This window comes from Phalaenopsis equestris, unplaced genomic scaffold, assembly GCF_001263595.1.
Source record: "Phalaenopsis equestris unplaced genomic scaffold, ASM126359v1 Scaffold198051, whole genome shotgun sequence".
In the NCBI taxonomy this organism is placed as follows: domain Eukaryota; kingdom Viridiplantae; phylum Streptophyta; class Magnoliopsida; order Asparagales; family Orchidaceae; genus Phalaenopsis; species Phalaenopsis equestris.
Window position 1 is genome coordinate 10,382 of NW_018217990.1, and position 11,587 is coordinate 21,968.

Consider the following 11,587-nt stretch of genomic DNA (forward strand, 5'->3'; position numbering starts at 1 on the left):
TATATATATATATATATATATATCTGTGTGTGTGTGTGTGTGCATTTCAGGGTGCATTTGGGGCGGCGGTGTGGTGCCGCACCACAGTTTTTTCTATCATGAGAAATGCACCCTCAAAGTTTCAAACCATGGTGGAAAATATTTAATCAAAATAAACTAAAATACCTCACAAACTATTTAATGAATTAAAATCAGAGACTCATCAAATAATTTTTATTTTGGTCCACATTATTCTCCTCTGTTCACCAAACACGGGGGTATTTGCATGAGGGTATTTTAATTTTATATTTATAATTTTTCCAAGCAAAGTTATGATTTTTTTTAATTTTTGGCATTTAATTAAATCATTAAATGTCTATTTTGGGGGTTTTGGTGGGATACTTATTTGTTTGATCTGGGGAAGCTTAAGGGTGAATCAATTTAGAGGTTGGTGGAGGTTCGTGGTATGAACGAGAAGTGTCCTGTTTTGTGTGATTTTTGGGTGGAGAAATACTTTTTCTGTTTGACAAAGTTAGGGTTTACCTGTTTTTTAAAACATATGCACCTAAAAACTGTGTTTTGACACCAGATCAGGCTACTTACGGTGATTGCTTGAAAGTTGTAGTATGACTTTTTTTTAAAGAAAAAAAACTTTATAATAGCTACAACAACCTTTTGAATAACTTTTGTTAGAGCAACTTCACAATTACTTCTTCAAACAGTTGCAGCTACCCTAAACAAATCTTAAGTTATCAACTTAACAATTTATTTGTGGCATGAGCTTTTTAATGCGTAATAAACACTAATTGTGAATTGTGGAAAATAAGACATAAAAATATTTAATTGTCAAATACATAAAAAAATCTAATTGAATTAAATTTTAATCGAACTAAATATTTTTCTGAATTTAACTATTTTTAATTTTATAAATTCAGACTTACAGGATTTAAATCCTATTTAAATTAAATACTGGATGCAGCCCCAAACTCCCGAAGTTCTAAAACTGAAAACCTAAAGAGGGAGAAAGGCGAGTCGTCGTCGTCACCATGATCAGCATTTTAGCGCAGGTCATTACTAATTAACCGATTTATATGTATTACCTTGCCTTTTTCTGTTGTTCCATTTGAAGTTTCAATTTCTGTTTGAACTCGATGCAGAGAGATAATCCTTTTATTGTCTCATTTCTATTAATTTGTTTTCTTGTGACGAAGGTTCATGTACTTTGTAGGTAAAAGAAGACAATAAACCTTTCTCAGCACAGTCTCATGAAAAACAGTGTTTATGATGCAGGAACGCATTCTCGGTGCGGCTCTGGGCTCTGCATGTGTGGGAACAATCGTCTTTGAGCAAAGGAGAGGGATACATGGTTCCATTGCTGATGATAAATCTGATCAAATTAAAAAATTCGAGGTAAAAATTGATGTGAGTTTTATCTTTATTTGATTTATTTGGCAGTAATTTATTACATGCCTCCATCATCTGCCTCTGCTAAAGATTTAGATTTCTAACTTTAGGGGGTGTTTGGTAGCATAGTTTTAATAGGATTTAGGCATGGATTTAAGGTAAATCCAGCCAAAAGCCAAACACCGAAAAGAATGAAAATTAATTCCAATACTCTGTTAAATAAAACATTCTCTTGGTTCCGTCTTTGTTTCTGGCGTCCGGCATCTTTCATGACGTAAATTTGTATTTACTAAATCCGATTGCGGGGCTTATTTAAGGGATTTACTCCGTAGTCGTTGCTCGTAAGCTCTATCTCCATCGCACAGGGTTTGATAAATCTAGATTTATTGAATTTGATAAATCCTATTTAACGTAAAACCAGGTTGCAGCCAAACACTGCCTCAAATAAATCAGTGTGTACCTCCACCTTAATATATCTGATGAAGAGAAGGAAAAATGTTAAACATTGGCAAACGTCAACTGTAAAAGGACATATAAACTGTGTTTGTTCAGTACGGTTGTTATATTTAATGAACAAGTGATGATAAATTTAGTTCTAACAACTATTTTTTTAAACATGACTCTTGATGCAAAGAAGAAAGTGCAACTTGAGGTTGAGCATTGAAGGAATCTTGGAATTTCTTAAAGCATTGACTAAGAATCAACTAAGACAATCTGAAGAGCTCAGACAACAGACCATTGATGACTTGCTTTGAAGAACGTTTGATTTGGCAAGGGATAGGGCATACAATTCAAGAACCACAACGGTATAAACAAACAAATATCTTTTCATATGCATTTTTGGTTGGTTTTCATTAGGTGATGAACCAAATTCCTAGAAGAAAGCCATGGAAATTACAACAAGAAATAAATGGCAACATGTTAAAAATGGAAAGATGATATTCATTATGAAGAATAACACATGGGAGTTGGCAAACAAGCCATGAAGCCAAGCAATAAGAAGCTTGCCTACCTCAAAATGGTTGTATAAAAAGGATAAAATTTATGGAGTGGTAGTCCGAGGTTCAATGCTAAGTTGGTAACAAGAGGGATTACACTAGTGTAGGCTTTGCTGAAAAATTTTCTCCAATTGTATGACATACATTTATATGTGTTATTGCCTTTTTTGTACAGTTTAACATGGATCCTAAGCATATATATACTTGGTCAACTTTCTTAAATGGAGAATTGAAGAAGACTATCTATGATCCCTATAAGAAGTTCATGTTCAAAGATGATCTCTTACTCAATTTTATTCTAGACTCAAATTCTAACTTTTGATCAAATATTGATTTTGGTTCAGGAACGTGCTTTGTTTTAGGTGCAGATTCATATTCAACATTTGGTTTTTTTTTCATATTGAAATTATAAATTATTTTCTAAGCTAAGATATTCACGAATTAATATACATGAATTTTAGTTTATTTAATAAAATTAGATTCAATCATATATGATTCTTATTTTGATGTATTTTCAATAATCTTTAAAAGTGATGTTATTGAGTTTTATAGGACTAAACATAGTTGCAAGTCTTAATATGAAATTGGTTGTAATATTAATGTCTAAAGTTAGGTTATGTATCAAGCCTCTTGCAATTTAATTATAAACTGCAACTTAATTCCTTAATTTTTTATTTAATGTTTTTAGTGAAACATATAATAACATAATAATCTAATGACAAATAGTACTAATTATAAGACTTATAAACCTTATATAATACTCAGACATATCATAATCATTTTATTTACAATATCTAAATTGATTCTAGAGCTGATATTTTTTATTCACTGAATGACAAATATTACTTTTTAAGTTTAAGTTTCATGTTAACTATGGTAGATTTATGAACAATACTTTGCCATAGTGACTAAGTATGTTTTTACTACTGTTTTAGCGACTTCAACTCTTTGCAAATAAAACATATTGTAGACGGTCTAAACCTCTTCCAAATCATCAATTCAATTTGAGAAGTTTAAATGTTATCTTTTTTTGAATGAAGAAATATATGCTTAAACTTCAAGATAGTATCATTGTACTTGTCTAGAATTATAATATATATGATTTTCTTTAAATTGTATTATGCTGTTAGTTTTGCTCGATCCATGTGTTATGTACTACTTATATAGTCTGCATGATATAATTTTTAGCTTGGATACCAATTTGATGTGATACCTGGTAAAGTCTATAGGGTTTCCTACGCAACTAAATGATGAAATGGAGAATGATTACACAAAATATAATCTGGGATTTATAGTTCCAAAGAAAACATATTAAAATAAGAATTCATCTTTAAATTAAAAAAACTCTAAAAAAGTCACATTGAATAATAATGTAACGGATGCTTAAACCAATGATGATTAATGAGAATTTGTAAATAAAAAATTATTTGATTGGAGTTCATACTAGAACTCAAAAGCCAAATTACATCAGATTAAAAGTTAGAATATATATAAAAACCAAACACATTATTTCTTGGAAGAAAATGGAAAAAGGAAAAACTTTACACATGAAAGACATTTAGATCTCATGCCAGTACTAACGAATGACTTTCCCTAGAATAATTATGGTCTCTCTTTCATTGAATTCAATGAATTCAACTTCCAACATGCACCCAAAGGTTTGAGTTTGACCAACACAATGTGTTTTACATTTATGTGGTGTCTTACATCAAGTTGTGTATGCCAGAATATGGTTCCTTATATTCTATAATTTTATGGCTATTTATAGGTTTTACAACATGAATATGTTGATAGCCGTAGGAATATTAATGCTCACATATGTTCATGAAAATGTATAATCATGAAAATTCAGATAGTTATATGAAATGAAATATTTAGCTTCTTTATCTCTCATATCCCCATATTAAGACTTTTCATAGAGAAACATTTTCAGTTTAAATCTTAAAGAAAAAGCTACATCATCCTTTTGTACTCCATGGCTGGCCTTAATTTGCTGTAAATGTCCATTTTATCTATAATAAACTGACCAAGCAAGAGTTCATGATTTCTATGCAAGCTTGGTAAATTCCCATTTATTGCAATGATAATTTGTTTTCATATACATACTTTTATTTTCCTTTTTTTTTTTCATATTTTCTTAAAATAACATTCATTAATGAAAGATAAAATATTAAAAATGAATATAACCAAAGCAATGTTCCATCATTTATTTAAAATTAGAGCATATATTTCTTCAGAGTCGTTGATGTTGCATCAATTCTTTTGGACTCAAAATTACTGTAAAGGCTTAAAACCAATTACTTATCCACCAGATCAAGAACTAACCTCTTTGGCTCTTCAGTGGTCGACCATATATGTTCAGAAGTAGGTTGATCTTTTTAGTCTAATAAGGACTTTGTGCTAAGCAAAGGCATTTGTAAGGACTTCCTTTGATATGACATCACATTAAAAAAGATTGGAGGAGAGGGTTCTTGAACTTGAGTATCATGCTCAGCTTGAACGATGCTATTATGAGGCTTGAGGCAAAGCTCAGCTTGAACGATGCTATTATGAGGCTTGAGGCTACAAAGATCTTTCGTAGGGAACTAAACTCTTATAATGAAAACTTTATTACTATGCATATTTGATGGTTAATCTAGATAATAAGCATTTGATTCAAGTTTCTTACGAATTTTGATAGGTTCATAAGCCCTTGCTGATATTTATAAATTTATGTGAGAAAAGCTTTCATGGCGAAACAAATAATTATAAAATCACCTTCATTCATTGTATAGAAGTTCTTTTAAAGCTAATATGTTAAATATTTTTCACATTGCTTTGTTTTTTTCTTACTGTCCAACCCCTTGATGAAGGTTAGCCAAAAAAAAATTTGCAAAAGTGAATGCATTATTTGAGAATGTATATGATAGACTCATACAAAGGGATCAGTCACACAAAAAAATTCATCAAATGCAATATGGAGACTATATGAAAGTGGAGGGATGAAGAGGGATGAAGTTGGCAAAAAGTAGACTTGATGATATATAGGAGGAAATTAGAGATGCGCAAGAGTTGTATCAACAATGAGTGAATGTAATGTCCAGAATTTCAAGATGCTTTAATATCTAACTTGAATAAAACTGAACTTAAAATAACTTGCTGATGTTATGTCCTTGTCGATGCATGTCTTGATCATGTACAACTCTAATTTTGAAAGAAAAATAACATCAAAGATGACTTTTAGCATGTTGAATGAGAATTAAATTAGTACTAATCATAATAGCATTGGAATATACTTTGCAAAATAAGATTTTTTTCTCTCCAAGTTTATTACAATCTTTTATAGAGGAAGGGATGAATTTCAACATCATATATTTACCATTGTCCCTTCTCACGGGATAAAACGAGGGGCTTTCTTTTTACCAAGTTTCTCTTTGATCCCCATCTTGATCCAACATGTTCAAGTCAATCACTAGCTAACTTTGCGATTTGATTCTTCAAATCACGTAGCTTCGTACTCCATTTTCTTTTTGCCTTTTCTATTGTGATGGTTTTGCTATCACTAAAGTTAATATCAACCAAATGTCAAAAATCACAAGGGGGCGACTTTGGAAAGTTTTATTTTTGGTTCTCTAATAGTTCCATAATGGCTTAAGTTCATGCAATATTAACTTGATAACATCACTATAGTTGTATTACTTCATTCCCTAAATCATGAATTTATTTGATATTTGATATGTAGTTTAATTTTCCCTAAAACTTAAAGATAATATGATCCCCTCTAGGAATATAAGTAGATGGATATGTTTCATATAATTGAACCACTTGAGGAAGTTAATAGATACTAGAGCCTTCAAGTAAGGTTTTAAACTATTGGAATTTATCCTCTTAGGTTTTAGAGAATAGGACCTTTCTAAACTGAGGATTCTTTTTGTCATCGAGCTTTTAAAATTGCCTCCTACATGTTACTTTTGTTAGAGGCTTTATCCCGCACTTTCTTAGTACTTTATGTTCACTATTCCTGATGGGAAATTAATAAGCTTTTTCCAGAAACTAGCTTCATTGGTTTCATAGTTATTGACATATATGTTGATTAGCTCTTTATTGTATTTTTAATAGTTTTTCTTTGTTCATTTCTTTCCTTTAAGGTAAAAGAATGGTCTAGGTTAGTTCTTTGTTAGTGACCAGACTTTATGCGGGGGTTATAGATTAGCAATGGCTATTTTATTTGACATGTGATTTAGATGATTAAAATGAATAAGCTATTCAAATTAATAGGGAGGCACTGTGGATAGGATATTGCAAGAAAGTTATAGATCCATTTTGTTTTTCATGTTTCTAATATTTAGCCTTTGTGGAGAGGATACATCGTGAAAGATTATTTGGGACTGCTAAAAAATGAGATATCTCAGGAAAGTTAGTATGTCAGAGGGATGACTACTATAATCAATAGAGCTATGTGATGATCTACTTGCATGTCATTAATTTTTTTATTTATTTATGCTATTAACTAAGATTGAGCTCTCAAGTTGTGCTTGAGCTTATAATGAACTTGATTGAGTCGAGCTTAGGCTTGAATTTAAGCAACAGTTCAATCCATCGGATTATGCTTGACTTAAAATTGTCTTGGCTCAATTACATCTCTAGTGTTTATTGGTAATTTAATCCTTTGAGATATTATGAATTATTCTTCTAATACATATTTTTAAAGTTTATTTGTTCAACATTTTTCTCAATGGAGGCCCTATAAGTTTTATGTTCACTCAAACTATCTTTTTTTTTTTTAAATTGACTAATATTTCCCTCCCAATATATGGCTTTAAGAGGATGGAATCCTACAGAAAAGTTGTAGAAATACATAGTACCTCTAAATAGATATTCATTAGTTACAATAAAGAATTTCCCATGGAAAAATGTTTGATTTGAATGCATGAGAAAATAAATAAAAACTAGAGTAAGAATTATAATTTTTATATAGTTTTTCAAATCTAGAAATAATATTTTGAGGAAAAAAAATTGATTAAAAATACTATAGACAATGTATCGCATGTTTGAATGATTACAAAAGAATAACCTTGCAAGAATTCTACCCATATTGTAGCCCGTTGATGAGATTTATTTGAGAATTTTTATATTATAATGATCGATGTTTAAAATTTATTATAAATATTCTTTCTTGTGCCAATATGATTAAATGAGTGTACCTATTTTTTTTGCCTTTGTTGAAATACTTTTATCCTATTTCGTTCAGTTTATTACTAAAAAAATGCACTACTGGATGATTTTTTTTTTTTTTTGAGTTAGAGATCCACTTATTCCAACTTAAGATGCATCATGGATGGCAACTTTTAGGAAGCAAGCAATTTTGATATTAACAAATTTTTAAACTATAATTTGTCTGAAAGTGTTTTGTACTCGAAACATTCTAAAAATAATTTTTTTTTAGAATATTAACTATAGGAGCAATGAGTACTATTAGAATTCAAACATTTTATTAACATTTTATGGCGAGTGATGACTCTGGGAGCTTTTAACCTCAGTGAAATAAATGGGTCGACTAGTTAATAGTAGTTTAGTTTTGGGGCCTAAATATTGGTGGAAAAGAGAACAAAATATTGGAACAGAAATTTATGATTCTTAAACAATATTTTTAAAAAATTTTATAATATTTATCTTCTCAAATTGTTAAAGATCAATCAAAATTGATGCAAATATTGATGTTGATCGAAGTTAAATACATATATCTAATTAAAGTATGCAACAATAAATCTATCACTAAAAGGCTTCAGGATAGTATTCATCAATATTAGAAATTGCTAGGCGCATTGGAAAGGACAAAAGGCATCACTAACTTCAAGGATATTGAAAGCAATCTTTCACTCATCGATTAGTCTAAACCTTATTTAGTGGTAATCATTTTTAAGATTTATCATAGTAAAATGTATCAAGAAACACAATCTACATATGATCTAGTCTAGTAATACAACACTTGTAATTTATAATTTTGTTACACATTCTACAAGCCATTTTTTTTCTTTTGGAGTCAGTCTAGCAAGGACAAAACATGGACTTAGACTTACTCTTAGGAATATTTTCCAAACAATTCATCTATTTGCTTTTTAAGCTCATTAAGTTCTATAGGATTTATTATTTTGTGTTGAAAATTAGGCAATGGATCTTGGTGTAAAATTTATTGCATCTTGGATTTGCCTGAAGGAAGGCAGTTCATTAGGAGCTATGATAGCAATTCAGCTAAGAGATTGGATTCAATGCGGGAAAATGCAACCTTTAAACTCGGGGAAGCTTTCTTTAGTTGAAGGAAAGGATTTGAAATGAAGAAGTATCGAAAATTCTTCCGATTTTTAAAATTAGACTATATAGAATGCTTTTAGTAGAAGAGCTATTGAGTAGCAACTAAAGATCATTTTTTTGAAAAATAGTTTTTGTTGAATGCTAATGTTTATGTTGGAGTGTTTGGTTGTAAACGATTTAATTATCTTGTTATTGAATTTAAACTATTGCTGTCCCTGCTATAATTTGACATTCATGTCATATAACCATATGATCTGCCCAGAATTACGTGTGTAATTTCTGTGAAATGAGAAGTGTGGTTTGATCAACTAACTTGAGAGGGCTCTGGATGAAATTCAGGTTTGAGATTTTCCTTGAAGTATGAGAGGAAATTCATTTATGACACTACTCATATCATTGGCCAACCTATATTTTTTCGTCATTTATCCAAACAAGCATAGCAAATATTTTCGTTTTTCAATCCATAGCCTAAATTATTTCTCATTCAAGAATAATATAACACCTAATTGACTTTCATCATTCAGATTCATGTCACTATCAAATGGCAAATAGTCATTATACAACTCTTCAATTTCATCTTCTTAATATATTGAAGATTTTGCTTCTTTTGATATGCTATGTAATATTTGTTTTATTATTTTGTGGATTTAAAAATGTTTTCTAAGAGATTATGAAAAAAGAATGTTTAGCAAACGGATTATTAGATTTGTTAATTTAAAAGAGATTTAGATTTTGTTTAATTTATATGTTACACTGTATAAAACATTTTGAATGTAGAACAGAACTTACTAAGATTCACTCATCTTCAAAATTTTGGTAGTTTTGTGGCTACTAGCTTACACTTTTGAGGTTAAAATTAAGACAACTCATGGGATTGCAAGAAATATTTTTTGATTTGCAAAAACACTTACAAGAGAACTCAATTTTAGAATAATAGAAGTTATGCAATAAAACTAAATAAATAATGCACATGAATTTTTTAGTCGATTTCCACTAATGCAAGCAGCACCCTTTTTAAGGCCTAGTGCTGGTTGAAACTTTTAATCACTTGATTTTCACTTAGTCTGCAACCTTTTCTATGCTTCTAATTGATGAATGATGCTACATCTTTGATGTAGGACAACTAACACAAAAAATACAAGTAGCACAAGTAGAATAGTAACTTGATAATTAACACAAAAAGGGAAGAGATGGATAAACCAGTCACTCTGTTAAGTTGAGAAGAGTAGCGTCTCTTGTACATTCAAAAATGGTATCTTATATCCTAGAATTTCATGGCTATTTGTAGGTTTAACAACATGAAAAATGCAAACATTCATAAAAAATATTAAAGGTCGCATGAGTACATAAGAAATCATAAGCATTAAAGTTCACATAATTGTATGAAAAAGCATTTATTCTTTTTATATTTATATTCCCACATTGATTTTTTTTTTTTGGGAGACTATTTCTTGTCCACTTCAAATCTTTATGGAGAGAAATCATCAATTTCTCACTTTCATGACCGGCTTTAGCTTTGATTCAATTGTATATTTTACCGAAGAGGTTGTTACTGGGTGAAGAGTGCATGATTCTTATGCAAGCTGGCTAAAATTCTATGCAAATTGATCATAATTTGTCTTCACATATAGATTATTTTCAATTTTTTCGCGTGCCTATTATAATAACATAAATCAATAAAGTAAAAGAGAAATTATTGAATTGAACATAATTAAACTGAGATTCCATTAAGTGCATGCAATGTTTCATTAATATTTTTGGTCATTTTTATAGTGGTAAGCTTGTGTGCCACATGGTTTGGTGATATTGCATCACACGAGCAATTTGATATTATGATCATGGGTTATCAAATGGTAGAATTCTGAATGATAAATCAAGAAATGATCAGATTTGAAGAGTAAATGGAGTGTAATTCATTCAAGGGAAGATAATTGAAAATAGACTATAGATGATTTGGGCATATACATTAAAGTGTAAAATGTCCAAATTAGATGAATAGGCATAATATAAATTTATAAAAAGAAGATTTACATACATACCACTTTACATATCTAACTCCAAAACTTAAAATTCATAAAAAGATTTATTTCACTTTTTAGAAGTTTAAATCGTGGCATTTTAGATTGTGATATGAAAGAACATCACATGTCGCACTGGATCAGCACATAGTTTATCTGCATAATATATTCTTAAAAGTCCTTATTGAACAACTTGCAGCAGAAGCAAAACCCATCGGGGAAGAACATCACACCTGATCTTGCTATTTTTTGGAACAAAGCTATTGATGGAACACTCGGGCAATTGGTTGCGTATCTCAGTTTGCGTAGGTGGTAGCAGATTTGTGCTCTGCCCCAGTTACTCCCTTTTTGCCTTGTAAGAAATAATTTATTGCTGCAAATTATTTATCAAACATATATATATTTTTTTATATTTATGAAATTACATGGAGGACGCTCGTGTATTTGGATACATACCCTTGGATTTTATACAACCCGATTTCTTAAAGTAAATCAATTAATAAATATTATGTAGAATTTGTATTTCTGTAGGTTCTGTGGTTGCTGGTGGTTCGTTCTTTGTAGTATAATTTTTATTTTATTTGTCATTTTTGAACGAAGAAATATTCGTGCAGACAGGGTATGTGCGGATTTGATGTTGTTGCGGTGTTCACTATAATACCATCACAATACCTCCACAATATCACGAACATGCACGTAATATTTCCTCCTATTTCAGTGGAAAATGCCGCCTCGGGCACATTGTTTTTCTTCTTACATCTGTGATTAGAGCTAGGGGTGTGCATTATTAGAACAAACTGAATTGAAATTGAACTGAATAAAAAAAAATTGGTTTTTCCGATTAGATTTCAATAATGTGTTTTAATTTTGGGTTTTTAAGACCTTATTTTTTTTATT

At 30.2% G+C, this 11,587-nt stretch overlaps 1 protein-coding gene across 2 annotated transcripts; it reads left to right on the forward strand.

Annotated features, from left to right (window-relative positions):
• The first annotated feature begins 962 nt into the window (after positions 1-962).
• Positions 963-11,092, forward strand: LOC110035540. Of its 2 annotated transcripts, none has more exons than XM_020739782.1 (3): positions 963-1,046; positions 1,270-1,389; positions 10,890-11,092. In XM_020739782.1, exons 1-3 carry the CDS (start codon positions 1,026-1,028, stop codon positions 11,004-11,006), a joined length of 258 nt encoding a protein of 85 aa, XP_020595441.1. In that variant the 5' UTR covers positions 963-1,025; the 3' UTR covers positions 11,007-11,092. The 2 variants fall into 2 exon arrangements, with proteins under 2 accessions (XP_020595441.1, XP_020595442.1); XM_020739783.1 differs by having other exon boundaries at positions 10,893-11,092.
• Positions 11,093-11,587: the final 495 nt, after the last annotated feature.